The sequence below is a fragment of the Ctenopharyngodon idella genome, chromosome 24, assembly GCF_019924925.1.
Source record: "Ctenopharyngodon idella isolate HZGC_01 chromosome 24, HZGC01, whole genome shotgun sequence".
Classification (NCBI taxonomy): domain Eukaryota; kingdom Metazoa; phylum Chordata; class Actinopteri; order Cypriniformes; family Xenocyprididae; genus Ctenopharyngodon; species Ctenopharyngodon idella.
This window is the reverse complement of record NC_067243.1, coordinates 17,897,149-17,919,072: the sequence shown is the minus strand read 5'-3', so window position 1 is coordinate 17,919,072 and position 21,924 is coordinate 17,897,149. Positions and strand designations below refer to the sequence as shown.

Sequence of the window (21,924 nt, the reverse complement as noted above, 5' to 3'; positions counted from 1 at the left end):
CACTCTTAAAATGAGTAGTGTGCCCAGCTACAATAATTCCACAAGTCCCACTGGATTACCTATAAAAAAAAAAAAAAAAAGCCCTTAGTCAGAGTAGATGATGCATTTAATTTGACGGCAACCAAAACAAGACAGTTGGGGTAGAAGTCTGGTTTGTTGTACTGTCTCAAGGTGCTTGGTCAAATCTAATTTTCACAACCCATGATTTGTTGTCCACTGGAACTGTCAGCAGAACTATTGACATCCAGGTACACAGCAGGACGGTTGAACATGTTGAACAGACTGTACCTCCATTTCTCACTGCCTCTTTTTCACATATATATGAAATTGCACCTTCAGAATCAACAACCAAGGAAAAAGGCCACAGACAGAATCAACAAGTTTTCTTTCTCCACCCACTAGTGTAAAGATGACAAAAAAGGATAGATGCGCCAAGCTTTCTGATGGGTTGTATCTGAGACTCCTAGATTTAGTCAACATGACTCGATCGCGTCAGTCCAACTGACAAGCGCAGAACCTTCAGAACACCTTGTTTACTTCCCTCAACAAGTTATGACACATTCTCAAAGCAGTGTGAGGGTTCGGAAATAAGCAGGAACAGCTGAAAACATGGCGTGGGTGTGTAAACGTACACTCACACACAGCATGCAGCTCTTTATCAGCGTTGAGCAGAGAGGAGCTTCAGGGCAGCAGGAGTCGTGACAGACCTGTAGGACAGCGAGCTGCTCCGTGGTCCCTCTCCCCTGCTGCTACCCACAGCTCCTTCACTGTGAGTTCCCGTGGGAAAGGACCTGTGAGATCCAAACATGACATGAGGAATCTGTGTTTTTGCCTTAGCAGATGATGGATGCAATAGGAAGGGACAAACACTTTGCAAGAAGACTATCTTACCTAAAAAAGTAAACTTCGGTTTTAGATAGACAAAATTGGTTTGACGTAAAGGGTTAGTTCACCCAAAAAATGAAAATTCTGTCATTAATTACTCACCCTCATGTCACTTCAAACCCGTAAGACCTTTGTTCATCTTCGGTACACAAATAGACTGCAAATAGACTATCGGCCTCCGATAGACTGCAATGTAATTACCACTTTCAAGGCCCAGAAAGGTAGTAAAGACATTGTTAAAATAGCCCATGTGACTACAGTAATTCAACCTTAATGTTATGAAGTGACAATACTTTTTGTGTGCAAAAAACAAACAAAAATAACGAATTTATTCAACAATTTCTTCTCTTCCCTGTCAGTCTCCTACACTGATCACGTTGTAAACACAGTGCAGTGCTTCCGGGTTCTATGTCAGAACGCCGACTCATCATTGGCCGACGCTGTTAACGTGAGCAGCACGACGCACGACGTGTGTGATGCTGACGCAGGAGCCGGCCAATAATGAGCCAGTGTTCTGACGTAGAACCCGGAAGCTCTGCACTGTGTTTACTACGTCAGCTGTGTAGGAGACTGACAGGGAAGAGAAGAAATTGTTAAATAAAGTCGTTATTTTTGCTTGTTTTTTGCGCACAAAAAGTATTCTCATCGCTTCATAACATTAAGGTTGAACCACTGCAGTCACATGGATTATTTTAATGATGTCTTTACTACCTTTCTGGGCCTTAAAATGGTAATTGTGTTGCAGTCTATCGGAGGCCAAGCTAGCTCACGGATTTCATCAAAAATATCATAATTTGTGTTCTAAAGGTGAACGAAGGTCTTACAGGTTTTGGAGCGACATGAGGGTGAGTAAATAATGACAGAATTTTCATTTTTGGGTGAACTAACCCTTAAAGGCAGACGTATTGACAGCGTTTGGATTTCCGGAGGAGTTTTCAAGCAAGCTTCAGTGCCAGTCTGTCAACACATCATCTCCTGTCCACATCCATGTGTCAGACCACTGACAGAACTGTCAGGATAATTTGATATGACATGACAAATTGTGAGCTATGACAGGTAGTACATATATACCTGTTTAATACCTACTCATGGTGCTGCTCGTGAAAGGATTTTGGTGCTTTCTTTTGTGGTTATCCACCCACTACATTCTACCGGTTGAGCTATTTTCAGGCAGGCATTTGTGTGGGCTCCTATAATTTGAGTCTGGTTCTTATTGCTGGCCTGGAGTGCTATTCTGTTTCATGTAGTGTCTCCATCAACTGCAACCTAATTGTGCCACTACTTAGTAACCCTCTCATCTTTGAAAGAATAGCCATGGGGAGATGTTTTCCTTTTTTTCTTTTATTTTCTATCTTCAATATCATTCAGCCCGTCGCTTGTCTCGTCTGAATGTCTGATCTTTGTCTTTGTTCCCTGCTGTCACTTTTTCTCTGTAAATGTCTTTAACTTTCTCTTTACAAGTCACTCCCACCTATTCTTCTGAATTCTGTCCTACTTGAGTTTTGTAAAGTCAATATGAAATCAGATTTGACAATGTTTACTTTTCCTGGTCTTAATGTGCTCATCTGAGCATGTTATTTCACAGAAAAACATATTGGTATTCTTTTTTTTGAAAGGGCTCCGCTTCTAAAAACAACTTTTGCTTTTTGGCTGTGGCAAGTTGGCTGTACAGGTTATTGGTTAATATTAACTAATGTAGTTCATTTAGCCTTATTTGGAAAAAGTCAACACAGTATTTTAAAGCTTGCTAGTTTTAATGTATACAGTTAGGTACATATATTGTACAATAATAGAAATAATAGCAAAAAGTTGGTTTCAAAAAAGGTGTTAGCATTTAGACGCTCACAAGGGAGCACTTGAACTTTCATGCTCCACTTCCTGGTCAGAAAGTCTTTTTAAAAATGGCTCCCGGTGGCGTTTCAGGAGGGGAGTAGTTCTCCACAATCGACTGTAAACTCTGTAGAAGGTTTGGAAACTCTGTTTTTATGGACCAATCAATTTCTATTGGATAAAATGTTTTTCTTTTTTCTTGTTGAACATTGTTTCTTTTCGAAATACGTAACATTACAGAAGTTAAATGAGGTTGAGAATGCAGTTTTATGTTGGCTTTAATCACGGACAGGCCCCAAATGAAGACCTCTATTATACAATAACAGGAACTGGCTGAATAAACAGAGAATTTCCTTCCTGACCGTAGGTCTCTTATGGAAAATGGTGATGACTTTCACTTAGAGAGCAAGTGTGCAGATCTTTTAGAAAGTTAGGTTGTTGCCCTCAAATATTAAGGATTGCAACACTACAAACCTGTATGTTAGGCACACTTTGGTTTGAGTGGCTATTTGGTGCCATTTTGCAATATGTTTCCACTAATGGGCTTGAACAAAGGCTCGTGGCAGAGACAGGAGCAGCCATCAGGGTTGTTAGCTCTGCATGTTGTTCTGTGATAAATGTCTGCAGCGTTTCTTCTCCATTAGCTCCCAATGGTGCCGGTGGGAATCACTGTCATATACACATACACACGTTCTCTTCACACTCTTTATTGCTCTCTTTGTTTCTCTCTCTCTTTCTTTTTGCCTGTTGATTCATATAGGATTTGCTAGGCTTAGATGTTTGTTTAGAAAAACTCAATCACATGTAGCCATGAGTGTATATGATGACTTTAGAGAGCGGAGGAATTGGTAGGTTCTATTTGGTCTAAATAGTTTTTCCCTAACAAGGTCAGATTTAACCCTCTTGTGAGTCTTTAGTAATGGCAGGGTACGTTTAAATCCTAGGCTGTGTTCAGAATATCATACTACTACATTGTATGTTACTCTTACCAGTGTTGGGGGTAACGCAGTACAAGTAACTTGAGTTACGTAATCAGATTACAGTTACTTTTTTCAAGTAACTAGTAAAGTAACTCATTACTCTTAAATTTACAACAACATATCTGTTACTTTTTCAAATAATTAATGCAAGTTCCTTTGTTTTCCCATTTATTGAATGACTCCTCTCCTGTCCCCATGTTGAGAGAAATCAAGAGTAATTATTATCGTAGATCTAGACTAAATGTGAACATGCATTTACTCATCTCACTTGCACAAAAACAGATTCAGTATTCCTCAAAATGAATAAAAAGTGAAATACAATCTCAGAATATTGCACAAACCTGCAATAATTAAATATATTAAATTAAACAAATATACTATATATTTAAAGGGTTAGTTCACCCGAAAATGAAAATTGTCATCATGCCGTTCTACACCCATAAGACCTTTGTTCATCTTCAGAACACAAATTAAGATATTTTTGATGAAATCCGATGGCTCAGTGAGGCCTCTATTGCCAACAATGCCACCGAACCTCTCAAGATCCAGAAAGGTACTCAAAACATATTTAAAACAGTTCATGTGACTACAGTGGTTCAACCTTAATATTATAAAGTGACGAGAATACTTTTTGTGCGCCAAAAAAACAAAATAACGACTTTTCAACAATACCTAGTGATGGACGATATCAAAACAAAAAGCTTCAAAGCTTTACGAATCTTTTATTTTGAATCAGTTGTTCGGAGTGTGTATCAAACTGCCAAAGTCACATGATTTCAGCAGTTTGGCAGTTTGATACATGTCACGAATCACTTATTCAAAACAAAAGATTTGTTTTTTTTTTTTTGGCGCACAAAAAGTATTCTCGTTGCTTTATAATATTAAGGTAGAACCACTGTAGTCACATGAACTGTTTTAAATATGTTTTGAGTACCTTTCTGGATCTTTAGAGGTTCGGTGACATTGAGCCATCGGATTTCATCAAAAAATATCTTAATTTGTGTTCCGAAGATGAACGAAGGTCTTACGGGTGTGGAACCCGTAAGACCTGGTTTATTCATTTCACTTTTGGTGTGAAAGGGCCTTTATATTTGCCAAAAATAGAACTTCTTTGTTGTCATAAAAACAAACAAACAGCCCAGCCCAGATGAGAAAAGGTAACGCAAAAGTAATGTAACATTACTTTCCATAAAAAGTAACTAAGTAACGCAATTAGTTACTTTTTTTTTAGGGAGCGGCGCAATATTGTAATGCATTACTTTTAAAATTAACTTTCCCCAACACTGACTCTTGCTATTTTTGAAGTATATACTAGTATACTGCACATATGGTGCTTTTCCACTACATGATTTGGTTCGGTACGGCTCGATATGGCTCACTTTTTGACGCTTTTCCACTGCATGGGACGGCTCGGTATGGCTCGCTTAAATAGTACCACCTCAGTTGAGGTTCCAAGCGAGCCGTACCGATACTAAATGTGACGTGCAAACACTGCAGATCACTGATTGGCCAGAGAGAATCGTCACTACCAGCGTCATTGGATTTGAAACACGAGACACCAAACCCACTAGATTTAAATAGTCAGTAACAGCCACCGCAGTATCATTTGTTTGCGAAATGACTTGCTTTAAACGACTGTCGCACGAGCTTGAAAAAAGAAATGGCTGTATTGTGGTCAGTAGACAAGGTGCAGACTCTTTGGTAGACGAGGAGCGGATCCATGTTAGTAGAGGTGGCGCAACTATACGATTAGTCTATAATCCCACCCAATTTGAAGCGGTACTAACTGCAATGGAAAAGCAAACCGAAAGTAAAGCGAGCCAAGCCGTGCCATACCGAGCCGCATAGTACCACGCAGTGGAAAAGCGCCAATAGTATGCATATTTTTGTATATATGGGATACTTTAATAATCAACTTAATTTGCCAAAATGTGCAGTGTACAACAGACCTGGATGCTGTATCCCACAAGTGAAGTACTATCAGCTGCACTAGATTGTTGAAAGTGCTTTATACAGGTGCTGGTCATATAATTAGAATATCATCAAAAAGTTAATTTTTTTATTATAAATTATTTTTAAAAATGAAACTTTCATATATTCTAGATTCCCTACATGTAAAGTAAAACATTTCAAAAGTTTTTTTTAAATTTTGATGATTAGAGCGTACAGCTCATGAAAGTCCAAAATCCAGTATTTCAAAATATTAGAATATTTCCTAAGATCAATCAAAAAATGGATTTGCAAAACAGAAAAGTTAAAGTTCTTTAAAGTATGTTCTTTTGTGCACTCAATACTTGATCGGCAGGACATATTACAGCAAATGACTTGCTCCTAGCACAAATTACTGCATCAGTGAAGTGTGGAATGGAAGTGATCAGCCTGTGGCACTGCTGAGGCACTATTGAGCCTTCAGATCATCTGTATATTGTTGGATCGACTGTTTCTTATCTTTCTCTTGAAAATATCCCATAGATTCAGGTCAGGCATATTGGCTGGCCAATAAAGCACAGTAATATCATGGTCAGCAAACCACTTGGAAGTGGTTTTTGCACTGTGGGCAGGTGCTAAAGTCCTGCTGGAAAAGGAAATCAGCATCTCCATAAAGCTTGTCAGCAGATAGAAGCATAAAGTGCTCCAAAATCTCCTGGAAGATGGCTGCATTGACTTTGCACTTGATAAAACACAATGGACCAACACCAGCAGACGTCACGCCCCCCCCAAATCTTCACACTAGACTTCAAGCAGCTTGGATTCTGTGCCTCTCCAGTCTTCCTTCAGACTCTGGGACCATGATTTCAACATGAAATGCAAAATTTACTTTTATCTGAAAAGAGGACTTTCGACCACTGTTCACTGTCCAGTTCTTTTTCTCCTTAGCCCAGGTAAGATGCTTCTGACGTTGTCTCTGGTTCAGAAGTGGCTTGGTAGTCCTTTTCCTGAAGATGTCTGAGTGTGGTGACTCTTGATGCGCTGACTCCGGCTTCATTCTACTCAATGTGAAGCTCTCCCAAGTGTTTGAATCGGCTTTACTTGACAGTATTCTCAAGCTTGCGGTCATCCCTGTTGCTTGTGCACCTTTGCCTACCCAATTTCTTCCTTCCAGTCAACTTTGCATTTAATATGCTTTGATACATCACTCTGTAAACAGCCACCCCATTCAGTAATGACCTTCTGTGACTTACTCTCTTTGTGGAGGGTGTCAATGATTGTCTCCTGGACCATTGCCAAGTCAGCAGTCTTCCCCATTAGTGTGGTTTCAAAGAACAAAAGATACCCGGAATTTATACTGTAGGGATTGTCATTTAATGAAACTCAAATGTAAATATTCTAATATTTTGAGATACTGGATTTTGGACTTTCATTAGCTGTACGCTCTAATCAACAAATTAAAAAAAAAAAAACTTTTGAAATGTTTTACTTTACATGTAGGGAATCTAGAATATATGAAAGTTTCATTTTTTTAAATAATTTACAATAAAAAAATGAACTTTTTCACGATATTCTAATTATATGACCAGCACCTGTGTGTGTGTGTGTGTGTGTATATATATATATATATATATATATATATATATATATATATATAAGATATATATATATATATATATATATATATAATATATGAAATTAAAAATGGGAAAACATAGATAATAAATAAATACACTTTTGCATTTCCAAGATGGAGGCCATTCATGAAATTAAACTTGCACCTTAAGTCATATGAGATCATGAGATCATGAGATCAAGTGACAACAGTGTAGCATAGTGTTTGACATTTAACATTTAAAACACATATTTTTACATACTTAAATAGTTGGCAGGATGCTGTACATAGTGTGCAGTTTGTTTTAAATGGTACACTAGTTTTCTATTTTGAACATAGTCTGAACAGTAATGGATGTCCTGGATGTAAAAGAAATCTCCTAGCTCTAATATTACCTCCTTAATTTGATGTTTGTATGTAAATTGTTTTGTAAAAGTGTTATCTAATATCACATACTGGTGTTTCAGTGAAGAGATGCATTATGGCATGTTTGTTGAAGGAGTGGTGAGTGTGTGTTTGATTAGTAGGAGGGGTGTATGTTTTGTCAAGGCTTGGGAGGAGAGTGCCAGGTGACACCTGTTCCCTTACGGCCTTGTGGACTTACTTGCTTGAGCCTCATGACACATGATTTGTTGGAATGAAGGAAAAGTTACCTTTTTTTTTTTTTTTTTTTTTTACAGTGATCACTGTAAATCATGGCAGTTTAAATTGCCACTGTAAATCATGATCAAGTCATCAATTTAGTTCCTTGAAGGTAACAATTCACCCAAAAATGAAAATGTAGTCATCATTTGCTTGTCCATATGTTGATCCAAATTTTTTTTATTGCTTATTTATGTTTTCATTACTTATTTTTATTATATTTTATATTATATTTGATTTCTTTATTTTTATATTTAGATTACCTGTCATATAACATTTACTTAATCATTAAAAACACTAATGATTTTTAATTTTACACAGTTAAATCTTTAGCAAATCTCAAAATAAATATCTATTTTTCATATTCTACATTATACTATAATGTTGTGATGCCTAAATTCACTTGTGGAATCCAAAATGAATAATTTTAGTTTTAAGTGTTTCAGTGTTTCATTGTTGTAGGCTGCCGGTGTTGGCCAGAAGTTTAATATGGATACATAGCTTATTTCAGTCTTTTCCTCACACGTCGGTATAATGTGACTTGACAGACTTTGAATGTAGTGCACAAGTTACACTTTTATGGTGCTTTTTTTGTCACTTTTGTTGTTTTATATGCTTTAGTCACTGCATATTTTAGTTGTATGGGAAAGTATAAACATTTGTCAGAGTTTCTCCTTTTGTGTTTCATGTAAGAAAGGAAGTCATACAGGTTTTGGAATGACATGAGGGTGAGTAAATGATGATGATAATTTTATGATTAATACACCCTCTTAATAGCTTTTAATTCTGTTGTAGCATTTTGACTTCTTACCTTGATATACTTCATACATATTTCTAGTTCAAAAGATGATTGAATGTCTTTTACTTATTAATGAATGCTGGCAGCTACAGTAGTAGTCGTTTAATGATTGGCACTGTTGTAGAAAAATAGAAAGCGACTTGCTGCAGCTGAATTACTGCTGCAGCCAGGCTGGTCCTTGGAAGCCGACTCTTGCCACGCAGTGGATGATGTTGCCATGACGATGTGAAGGGGTTGCTCAGGGAGTGGCAAAAGCAAAACACCATGGATGGAAGAATGTGAGAAAGAAGAACAAAAGAAAAATAAATTAAGAACGAGAAAATGGAGACAATGTGAACAACAGGCTTTTGATATAATAGCAAAAGAAACAAAAAGTAACTCCCAGTAATGTACTAAGTGAGCAGCTGTGTACATAAGCGAGGTGGTCTCACCCCCCTTAGACTCCCTTTGGGAGCATTAATGATGTTTATTAAGTACTTATGTTGTGTTTTCTGGGTGGGTGTGTGAACTAGAGTAAACCTGAACTGTTAGGCTAAAATGTTTTCGCCCACTACAGTTACCATTTGAGAGATTTTCCTATTAGAGCCACAAACCAATAAACTTTTCATTTCTGTCTTTCTCGTTTGAAAACCTCTCCATCAATCAGGTAGTTCAAGGCTTTTTAGACTTGCTTTTGAAAAACTGGTTACAAACTCTCTGTCTCTTTACGCTTGTATTTTGAGCGTGATTCAATGGCTACAAAAGAGGGGAAATGCAGTAAACAAAGTTAAAAATGAATTTGACTGATAACATTTTTTTTTTTTTTTTTAAGATGTTGCACTAATATTGTTACAAGTGAGGTCACATTAGCAAAATTTCAGTAAAATGCAAAAAAGTTCTATTGTAAATTGTGTAAAACTCACACAAATGTCACTTTCAAACTGAGCAGCTTTCTGTTGGTTAGAACGATATTTACATGACTAACTAGAACGTAGGTGAAATCTGTGTGGTAAACTTTTTCGCCCTCATGGAAAACTCCAATTGTGAATTGTGAAACTCTTGTGAATTCTTTTGGCCACAATAATCATGTAGTGAAAATCTTTGTCCACTGTATATCACTATGTACAGATAGCAGCTATATAAGTGCGACTAAATGCCAGTTTCATGAGTTCGCCTGCCCATTCAGCCTTGACAGTTAAAGGGGTAGTTTACCCAAAAATGAAAGAAAGTGTGAAGTGAAAATTCGAATCAGTGGTTCGTAGCATGTATCAAACTGCCAAAGTCACGTGATTTCAGTAAACGAGGCTTCGTTACGTCAAGTGTTTCGAAATTTCAATGGTTCACGTGACTTTGGCAGTTTGATACACGCTCCGAACCACTGATTCGAAACAAAGAATCGTGAAGCTTCATGAAGCAGTGTTTTGAAAGTACCCATCACTAGATATTGTTGAATAAAGTCATTATTTAGTTTTTTTGGTGCACAAAAAGTATTCTCATCGCTTCATAACATTAAGATTGAACCACTGTAGTCACATGAACTGTTTTAAATATGTTTTTAGTAACTTTCTGGGCATTTGAAAGTCTAGGTTAACTTGCTCTCAATGCAGGCTTCATGAGCCATCGGATTTTATAAAAAAATATCTTAATTTGTGTTCTGTAAGACCTTTGTTCAAACTCGGCTCGAGCTCTGAGTTAAAACTCCCCCAACTATGGAACTGCACGTAAGAGGAAAGAGAATTAGAGGAGGAGACGGTGAGGAGGAGGTTTGCCGTAAAAAATTGTTAATGGGATGACGCAGTGTTTGTAGCTTATATAGTACGCATGTAATGATGATTGACAGGACTGAATGTTTAGGCTCCTCCCAAACCTACGTTTGGAACTTCATTTCATTTTCCCTACCGGAGACCCTTGAAAAACCACCTTCACAGCAAACTATATCAGCTCTGACAGCAACCAGACTCAAGGCCACCACCAGATTTTGTGAGAAAATACTGTAATGACTGCACTGTCACTGTCATTCAGCTTCTTGTAGTAACTAGAAGTCATTCGTTTTCAGTGAGAGTTGGTGATTTTGAGTGACATGCTAGTGACATGCTATGTCCAGTGATTTTAGCTTTAACTCCATCCAGATCAGCAGTAGCACAAGTTTGAAGAGCTCAGGTGTGTCAGAAATTGTCGGAATTTCTTGGAGTTTGGTTCATGAAATGATCTGATGATTATCTGATTCACTCTCAGTCTTATTCCGTGTTCAGACTACACAATATTTTTGTCTGTTATGATAATCACTGTGTCAGATTATGCGATTTTTGACTCCTAAATTCTTGTCGTGGACAAGGAACATGTCCGACTACACACTGCTTCCCGACCAATCATAGTTTGCCGTCTTTAATGACATGCATGATATCACTGAGAAGGTGAAACTATTGACTGTTTACACTTTTGTTCCTGGAAGTCAAACACCGAAGCGGTGTGTTAGCTTAATGCTAATTTCAGTACTCACACCAGGTTGCTGAAGCGCCACTGCTATCGTTCGCCAGCATTTATCTTTTTTTCCACTCAGTCACGGTAATCCCTCGAGGAAACATAAAGGCAAGAGTATTGTTGCCATAGCTCCACGAAACTTTCCTCCATTGCATAATTAAACCTTGCAGCGCCAATACTATCATTTCTCTTTCATTTCACCATGTTTGAAATCTGTGTACAGAAGAGCTTCTGTAGTCCTATTGGTCAACGTCACATATGTGATGAAACCTATCATGGTGGACCGGAAAAAAAAATTAAACATGCTAGTCTTTCTGATAGCCCAAGATTTACTCACCTTCAAGCCATCCTAGGTGTATATGACTTTCTTCTTTCTGATGAACACAATCAGAGATATATTAATAATTATCCTGACGCAAGCTTTATAATGTATTTCACACGGCTCTGGGACGTAAATAAAGGCCTTCTGAAGCGATGTGTTTGTGTAAAAAAAAAAAAAAAAAAAAAAAAAAAAATCCATATTTAACAAGTTATGAAGTAAAATATCGAGCTTCCGCCAGATCCCCTTCCATATTCAGCGTACGAAGAAAGTGTAAAACTCTTGCAGTTCAAAATGCTTACGCAACATCCTACGCCTTTCCTATTCAACTTACGGGGAAAAAGTGTAACTGCGGTGACGCCAGTTTACACTTTCTTCGTAACTTGAATACGGAAGGCGATCTGGCGGAAGCTAGATATTTTACTTCATAACTTGTTAAATATGGATATTTTTCTTACACAAACGCATCGCTTCGCTTCAGAAGGCCTTTATTAACCCCCCGGAGCTGTGTGGAGTACGTTTATGATGGATGGATGTGGATGGAGACACTTTCTTTAGCTCATACTCGTGACCCCTGTTTACTGCCATTATAAAGCTCGGATGCGTCAGGATATTTATTAAAATATCTCAGATTGTGTTCATCAGAAAGAAGAAAGTCATATACACCTAGGATGGCTTGAGGGTGAGTAAAGCTTGGGCTAATTTTCATTTGAAAGTGAACTAATCCTTTAACATACGTGTAGTATTAACATAATATCAATATTTAATTTTTAAATATCATGGTTATCAATGATGCTAGCACACTTTTTTTCTTTGCCACTCACTCCATGCCGGTGTGAGGGATATTAGAGTGAGGCTGTCGACACCCTTGAGCATTGCCTTACAAACGAGAGACTGAATGACTGTCTCACGAAGAGACAAGGCCGAATCAATCACAACAGAACAGAAAGTGAATAAGCCATTGAAAGCGAGAAGACAGCGAGCGCTACATGGAGGAGATGCAAGCGCTATGCTGTTGCTGTGCTGATGTCACAAACAAGTGCACTTGTTAATGACCATCTCTGGTTAAAGTGCTAATAGCACCGCAACCAAGAACATATTCACAACATGATAAACAACACCAGCTATGTGTTTGAATCAGCATGGGATCTGTTTGTATTTAAAAACGGATGTCTGCTAGAATGCTAATTCAAAGACTTCACAAGGCATAACTTTAGATGTCTAAGAGATTCATGCCATCAAATCAAGGATGTCTCGTAGGTTGCTACAACTCGGTGGGAATATTAGAATTTACAGTGGTTTTAAAACCTTTGACAGTCGTAGCATATTTCATCTGTTACATTAGCCTGAGAGCTCACCATGTATCTCACAGGAAGGAAAATAAACAGAGCAGTTTGCTACAAAACTCCACTGCTTTTCACGATCATGGTCAGGGTCAATGATCGTTTTGTGTTCTATTACGTTGTATCTTGAATTTGCTAAAAATGGTAATATAATAGCGCTTTACATCTGAAAAGACCATTTATGAAGAAGAATTACCTGTGTCCTTCAGGAGTGATTTGTGGCATGACTGTGTACTTGAAATTGTGCATTATTTACATGCTTTATTTGCAAACAAAGCTGACTTTTATGCATTGTTTACACTTCGTACAATGTATCAGCATTTTCTACCTAAAATATGTAGGTGAAAATCTTGTTATACACCAAAAAGTACATACTGTTCAAAAGTTTGGTGTCAGTAAGATGGTCTCTTATGCTCACCAAGACTGCATTTATTTGATCAAAACTACAGTAAAAACAGTAATATTGTGAAATAGTATTATTGAAATTTTAAATAACTGTTTTTTCTGTTTTAGTATATTGTAAAATATAATTTATTCATGTGATGACACAGCTGAATTTTTTAGCATTACTCCAGTCTTCAGTGTCACATGATTCTTCAGAAAACATTTTAATATGCTGATGTACTGCACAAGAAATATGTCTTATTATTATCAATGTTGAAAACAGTTAGGCTATTATTGCTTAATATTTTTGTATGATGTTTTTTTCAGAATTCTTTGGTGAATAGAAAGTTTAAAAGAACAGCATTTATTTGAAATAGAAACATTATAAATGTATTTAATCAATTTAATTCTTCCTGAATAAAAATATTAAAAAAAAAAAAAAAACTTTTTTGAATAGATTGTTTAAACTGCGTTTGGGGTGGGATACAAACTGCCTGCTCATGTATTTGTGTTTTGTTACTTGACGGCTCCTTCTGTTTAGGAATTTCCAAACAAAGACAAGGTCTGTGCCAAAGTCGGTTTTCAAAATGGCCAACCTGGATGTCAATTTATGAATCATAACTATGATTATGACTAAGAAAAGCAGTTAATAGTCCTGATTTCTGAAGCAACCTCCTCTCATGTTCACTGTGGGTAAATTTGATTGGAAATAATCCCCTCCAAACAACATCAAAGGGTATGACTAATGTTTTTTTTCCAAGCAGAAAACATTTTTTTTTTTTTTTTTTTTTTTTAAATCGCTATTTTGAATAAAGATGTTTTTCCTCTAAAACATTACGGATGCATTTGTTCCACACTTCCTGCTGATTTTACATCAGCTTTGGAAGCACATTAAAGGATGGGAAAATAATTGTGTTTTTCCCCTCATTATTCATAACCAAAACATCAATAATGGGGAAAAAACATTCATGAATACATATGAGTAAAATGAGGATATTTGTATTTATGGAAAGCCATTTCCATGTGCTTTACTAGTGAATTGCAATTACAAAAAAATATCAATTTAGCAGAAAATGGCATTTTTATATTGACGCATGCTCAACAGCACTGCATCGCATTCTTAGTGTTACCAGAAGAGGTGCTGTATTAAGCATTATTATAAACTCTCTTCTTCTGTGGTCATTTATCTCTTTTTTTTTTTTTTTTTTTGCTGAATAAATGAGAAGTGATGCCACTGATCACATCTTTAGTAAACTCTTGTTTTTTCTCTTTTCTTTTCTCAGCTAAACAAGCAGCAGTTACAGGTGGTAAAGGAGCGTTTCCAGGCCTTCCTGAAAGGAGAGACACAGATTGTCGCCGATGAGGCTTTCTGCAACGCTGTGCGCAGTTACTATGAGGCAAGAATGAAGTTAATTTCTGTATCATATTTACTACTTTCAACGTGTGCGGCCATTACAATGTGGCCAAAGTGTCTATAGTTGAAGTGACCCGTTTTTCATGTTGTCATTCTGAGTTTATCGAATTATTGTCTTTGTGTTGTGTGTCTGCATTGGTGGGCACTTGCTTTATTTATACAGGCTTCAAACAAGTGGTGTCCGAAAGTGCATAATGTCTTAGTAGGTACTACGTTCAATGAGGAACGAACGCTCGACCGTTAAATTGTTTTATCACGTATTTATGCATGTCGTATGAAATAAATCAGGACGTGCTACATCCACTATGCTGTCATAGACATGTGACTTATGTAAGCAATAAGGTACGAGAGGCTGTGCTGTATCGTGAATAAGTCTAATAAGAAGAAGAGTGCCTGCAACCCCTTCAGCCGTGACTTATTTACGATACAGCACTAGCCTTCGAGTACCTTATTGCTTTTATAAAACGGTTACCACACAATACAAATATTAAAGCCAAAAATATATATCAATGCAACTTTTATGAAGTAAACTTTCACTAAAGCATTCCTTCCGCCGGAAAAATAGTCCCTGACCGTAAACAGCAACAGAAGTTACATTATTACGCCATTAGATGGCGGCAAAGACTGTCTTTATGATTGAGTCAGTCAGTAGCGAAGACTTTTATATTGAAAAGACTGAATTGTTGTGAAAACGGAACAAGACTTAACTGACAAATGCTTTGACTAGCGCTGTCAGTCACGGGAAAACCCCTTAACTGTTAAAAGGACAAGATAATACATCGGACATTTAAACAGATTTTTTATTATGAACATAGGACTGACCTGAAGGAAAATGGTAAATCTGAATGCAGGTAATAAACTCGCTCAATCGATCTCTTTCTCACAGTACTCTTCTACGTAATACAGTAAGCTTCAATGAACAATATCAACTGAGAACAAACCGTTTACGTTGCTAAGAGTAGTTGCTAAGGGTGTTGTGTAGTGATTCACAGAACCGTTGGGTGAAGCGGTCATAGCCGTGTTTTATCGTGAATAAAACAGTTATTGACCAATCAGAATCAAGGACAGGAACTAACCGTTTTATAAAGGTCAGTTGTGTCACTTCACTGCCATTCTTAGTAGACATAATATTTTTGTTATATTTTGTCTACTAAGATTCCTTCTCTTTAGTGGTTGGTTGAAAGATTATAAATGAAGTTTGGAAGAAGTTTCAAAGGAGCAAATTTTTTTTTGAGCTGTTGAACTGACCTACAAAAATCCCAGATCCTATAAGAGTTTCTTTTTTGTATCTGCAGAAGAAAAGCCTGGGGCTTTGTACTATGGTCAGCTGATAAATTATTGAAAATTGATTGGCTGAATTCTTTGTGTGGACTGCTGCTCAAGTGGGCTTTGTTAAATTACTTTACCTCCCTCTGCGCTGTTTTTTTTTCTTTTACACACTCACTTTTTTATCTTTATTCATGTCTTTCATGTTTGTTTAATGGTATGAAGACGCATGCAATTTTTCCAGAGAATAACAAACAGGCACACAGATGGTCCGCTGAATAAGACCGCATCAATGTACAACAAGCCGTTCGAATCAGTGTTTTTACCTTTTTAGGTCTTTCGTTGTCAATCACCCTCTTTCTTGCTTTCATCACTTTCTCTATCTTAATTTCTTTTTTCTTTTAGAACAGGACATGCCTATCACGTCCTAATAGGATCATCATGTCATATCAGTTGACTCTCCACTCTATTAATTGCACTGGATGGAAAGCAGCTCTTTGAAGTTTGGTCTGATAGTTGCTCAAGCATGTGCCGAGGACTCTGGGTTGGCTGATCAAAGTTCCAAATTGTCATTCACTGGCCATCGTGCAGAAATCAAAGCATCTCTTTGGGTCCTGTGGGTTTTTTGTGGCATACGCCGCAGTGTTTCACTAGGAACTTGTGGACACTGGGAGTGTGTTGTCATTCATTGTTTAGAAGATGAAGAGTAGCAAGAAATGTCTGATAGGTGTTGCACTGAGAAGTCAGTTATTGGTTAGTTTATCACTAGTTTTGTTGCATCCAGTGCAGACAGTAAAAAGGGGCATTCATGCAACCTGTATAGAGTGCAACAGTGACTGCGGCCTTGGTTCTGGAAGTGTTTTTCCTATTCATTTTTCCCATGGGGATTTTAAAAACTCTTCATTGAAGAGTTATAAGCCATGAACCAAGCCGAGTATCTACGAGGTGAATCACATTATAAAGTTTGTTTTGAAGCAAAAAAAATTTCTTTGAAAATCAAAATAAAGGACAAAGATTCAAGAATGTGTACTTAAAGGATTAGTTCACTTTAGAATTAAAATTTTCTGATAATTTACTCACCCCCATGTCATCCAAGATATGCATGTCTTTCTTTCTTCAGTTGAAAAGAAATTAAGGTTTTTGAGGAAAACATTTCAGTATTTTTTTCCATATAGTGGACTTTAATGGTTACCAATGGATTGAAGGTCCAAATTGCAGTTTCAACGCAGCTTCAAAAGTGCTTTACATGATCCCAGCTGAGGAATAAGGGTCTTATAGCAAAGCAATCGGTCATTTTCTAAAAAAAAATAAAAATTTATATACTTTTTAACCACAAATGCTCGATACGTTTCGATAGATAAGACCCTTATTCCTCGGCTGGGATCATGTAGAGTCCTTTGAAGCTGTACTGAAACTGCAATTTGGACCTTCAACCCGTTGGTAACCGTTAAAGTCCACTATATGGAGAAAAATCCTGGAATGTTTTCCTCAAAAACCTTAATTTCTTTTTGACTGAAGAAAGTAAGACATCTTGGAAGACATGGGAGTAAGTAAATTATAAGCAAATTTTAATTCTGAAGTGAACTAATCCTTTAACAGCTTTAGTGAAGGCATTAGTCATAGATGAATGAAGTGCAAGGTGCATCAAGTGGGCTAAAGAATTCCCCATCTGGCTAAACCCTGAAACTGTATTATAAACCCTGACCAACAGGTCATTGGTACATCTGCATTCTGGATAGGGATATCGAAGATTTGGTTTGAGGGCCTCATCGGGGGCACTACCCAGGAAGATATACATGTGTCCACTGGAGCCATGCTACCAAGACCCATCTTTTGTGCTTTGGCCATCGGCGCCAACATACACGCCACCTGACCCGGTCTAGCTACCGGGGATGAACAGAAGGCAGAAGCAACTTCATCCGTAAAGTCGAGGCAAATCGGCATCAAGAAATCCTCTGGCCAAGAAACTGGATGCTGCAGAAGGTTTGAAGGACCCAGAACTAGGAAAGTTGGGTTCAGATTCAATCTGGCTAGTGTCATCTTCAGTATATCTTGTAAAGAAAAAACTATTGATTGTTCAGCACCACGGAGGTCCGAGCTCTCGTCCGAGCCCTCGATGAGTCTTTTAATAAGGAAAAGTGCCCTTATTCAGGCTCAACCAAGGAATCCGAAGCAGCCAGTGAGAAAGATAACTGATGGTTCATTGCGAGGTAAAGGATGGGTAGCCAATGAGCTCTACACTGCTTACCTGAATACCACTGGAGATCCCTCTGACATGACACCCTGAATATCCAATGGGCCCTTAAGTCAGATAAAATCCGCATTTGAGCTCCCGCGGGGAGCCTGTACAAATCCAGCTATGTATCCATTCCAAGGTTAAGCTTTAAAGTTTTAAATGTGTCAAGACATAGTTGTACCGGGGAGCTAATGCCAGTCTAGTCTCACCCTCAGACATCATGCCCACGGACCGTTGGCTGAACGTCTGATGCATATGGCACACTTAACTGGAAACACTTCAGGATTTTTGAAGTCGTCATCTTGTTGGTTGAATTCTACAGGATATACTGTATGACTAATCCAACAAAATGCTGGAATTTCAAATGTATGTGAAGTTCGCGGCTCCATTGTTGTAGTAAACTTGCACAACGTTCTTGAATGAATAATTTATTAGATGCATGCCGGTCTGTTATTGCAGGGATGTCGACTTTACATTTTCACGCCCCTAAACATGATTCTGAACAAAACGAACTGTGATTGGTTGTGTTACATGTCAGTCAAACGTCATCTTGGGCGGTCCTTGGCCAATGAAAGCTGCGATAGAGTCCAGACCTCTGCCTTCAGTTTGAAGGTCTGGCTATGCGAGACTAATGTCAGCCCAACAAACTGTGCTTGCTCGAAGGAGATCTCTCTGCAAGAATGACAAAGAGACAGACCATGACTTAAACAGGAGCTTATATGAACTCCGGTACATCACTGGTCAGGGTCACGTGTGACTGAATCAATACGAGGTTCTCGTATAATACACGAGCGTATTTTCCACTATGTTTAACCGTATGATGTCAGAGAACACATCTCGCTTTTTTGCATCTTCGTTCTTAGTAGTAACTATTTGGTACTGGTGTAAATAAGAGCAAATTAACATGTTCAGTTTATCAGATGGTCAATACTTAATCATTTGAAAAACTTTCGAGCTACTATAATATTATTTCTTCCTTCTTCTCCCCATTTCCTTTTGTGTTTAATGTTTTAATAGTCAGTACTTCAGTGTGAGTGGACTAGGCTCAAATTGAAGCATTTAGTTATTCTTTAACTCAACTCTTTTAAACCATTTACTGAAGCAACAGAATGCAGAATCACTGTCAATTAGTGTAACCCAAGCCAAGCAGGACTGAGATCAACTCTGAAGACCTCATACATCACAAACACGCATGCTTTTAATGAGGACTTACCACGTGACCTATTATATCTTGGAGCTTTCACACAAACAATCATATTTAAATATGAGAGTGATTCCCCTAAACAATATGTTAATTATTGTGTGGAAAATAGATCCACACTTTGGTTTTTTGGTGCAAAGTGAGACTTTGTTCATGGATCATACAGGGTCACATGATTTGTGAGGCTATAAGTAATGTAAAATCCTCAAAAGAGGTTCTACACTCTTTCTTAAGAGTGATTAAAAATGCCATTTCTGACAAAAAATAGCTCTCATCTTCACGGTGTAGTCATAACTCTCATTAGCGTGTCAGTCAAGCAGGAGCTGCCTGCCACTTTGACAGAATGTGCTGTGAATTAAAGATGTAGGATTAGTCCCTGCAGATATCATCCTCTCCGCTGAGATATTTTTAGTGGGTCTGCAAGACGTGGGAGCATCCCACTGATGCTGAAAGTGCCAAAACCAAGAGGAACTACAGGTCTGAGATAGTTCAGAGCCTTTGGTTTGGCCTTTGGATTGTTCCGTGCTCAGTGGTCGTAAAAAAGAGGTCAACAGCTTTTCAAGTCACCATGAAATCAAAATTGACATCTTATTTGTGACCCTGTGTAGCCAGTTGACTAAAACATCTGTTTAATTTGATATTTTTTCATCTCCAAGGAGAAATGTTCTGTAAATTTAGTTAACTTCAGCAAAACTTGTATTAAATTCATTTTTATTAAGTTCTATTTTCAATGGCTCCGATCGGGAGTTCCTATCAATTGTTGTAGGTGGGGCCTTAATTAGTGAGACACCGAAGGGAAATGTATCGCTTCTCCTTTAATCGTTCGTGCTCAGACGTACAGTGTATGGGAACGGAGAAGCAGAGGTAGTTTTTCTCTCTCTCATGTATCTTGCATTAACTGTCTCTTTATAACGTAATCGCTACATTTATGATGTTAAAACACTGTTAAGAGTTTCTGTCATAACTTGTATCCGTGTGATTAGCGTATTTTCCTTGAAAGTGGTACTTTTAACAGTGTTAAATTTACTGTTTCGGTTGCACGTGTATCTTTCCATGCAGGAATGAGAGAGTAGGCCTTCTGATGTCTGTGTATACTAATATTGCTTCACGCTACTCTGTTTATTATTAATTTAAATGTTTATTTTGTAATTTGAATTTATTTGCGAATTGATTTGGAATGCATGTGTACTTAAGAGGCAATCTCTATACTAATTGCCTTGTGGTATAATCTCATGCAGTGACACAGTGTGTTTGTGCCAAAAGAAGAACTTTATTGTACACAGTGATTTAACAATCAGAGTTTAATGTAATTTAGAGTTTATAGTACACGTTACATGCATTCCTATGAGTTTACAGCATATTTGAATGTTAACTTTTACAAATGTCAGCGTTCGCGCTGAGATGCACAGTGTATGGGAACGGAGAAGCAGAGGAATGAGAGAGTAGGCCTTCTGATGTCTGTGTATACTAATATTGCCTCACGCTACTCTGTTTAAGGAATAAATCCATCTGCATCCATCATCCCATTTGTGGTGTGGTTGTGTTTCCGTGGTGTCTAGAGGTTACCACTTGAAGTCTGCTACACCTGGACCAAAAAAAGAGTCATAAGGGTCAGTTTTCTGAAATTGAGATTTATACATCATCTAAAGGAGATGAATAAATAAGCTTTCCATTGATGTATGGTTTGTTAGGATAGGACAATATTTGGTCGAGATACAACTATTCCACTATACAACTATTGAAAATCTGGAATCTGAGGGTGCAAAAAACTCAAAATATTGAGAAAATCACTTTTAAAGTTGTTCAAATGAAGTCCTTAGCTATGCATATTACTTACAAAAATATATTTTTGATATATTTACGGTAGGAAATTTACAAAATATCTTCATGGAACATGATCTTTACTTAATATCCTAATGAATTTTGGCATAAAAGAAAAATCGATAATTTTGACCCATACAATGTATTGCTGGCTATTGCTACAAATATACCTGTGCGACTTATGACTGGTTTTGTGGTCCAGGGTCACATTTTTTTATGGAATATTGCTGTATCTATGCACACAGTCATTTTTTTTAAATTCATGTGCCCTCATAATCTTTAATCAAAATAACTTCCTCTCCCTTTTGCCAAGATATCTCTTCTCTGATGATGTGTTTACTGGAATGAGGGCGGGACATCCTGTCAATCACATGAGATCACAGCAATAGTAAATGACAATGATCCAATCAATTCCCCATGGACAAAATCAAGTCCCGCCCTACATTTTTTCTTGTTCGAGAGGCAGTTTCACTTGGATATATCTTACAATAGGGAATAAAAAACAATAGCAACATAAACAGTAAAAAAAATTATTTAACTTTTTTGTTGTATTTTACTTTTAATCATTTTAAATTTATTTACATTTCAAAATATATGAATCTATTTACTTATTTTTCAGTGTTTTCTATTGGAATTCAGGCCTTAGTCTGAGAATACAGGGAAAATTCTGCTGTTTTCATATTTTATTTATACATCTTTTTTTTTTTTTTTTTTTTTTTTTTTTTTTTTAATCCTCCAGCCATCTAAAATATTTCCTTTAGCCTGTTTATTATTTCCCACAAGCTTCCATCTCCCTTAAC

The 21,924-nt window shown here is 37.3% G+C and overlaps 1 protein-coding gene across 10 annotated transcripts in view; it reads left to right on the top strand.

Moving 5' to 3' along the window:
- cadps2 (Ca++-dependent secretion activator 2) overlaps positions 1-21,924 on the top strand; it is a 160,604-nt gene that overhangs the window by 15,766 nt on the left and 122,914 nt on the right. For all 10 annotated transcript variants that reach the window (XM_051884053.1, XM_051884052.1, XM_051884050.1 and 7 more), the window contains exon 2: positions 14,470-14,583. In XM_051884053.1, the coding sequence (XP_051740013.1) occupies positions 14,470-14,583 (114 nt within the window). The remainder of the gene's footprint in view (positions 1-14,469; positions 14,584-21,924) is intronic.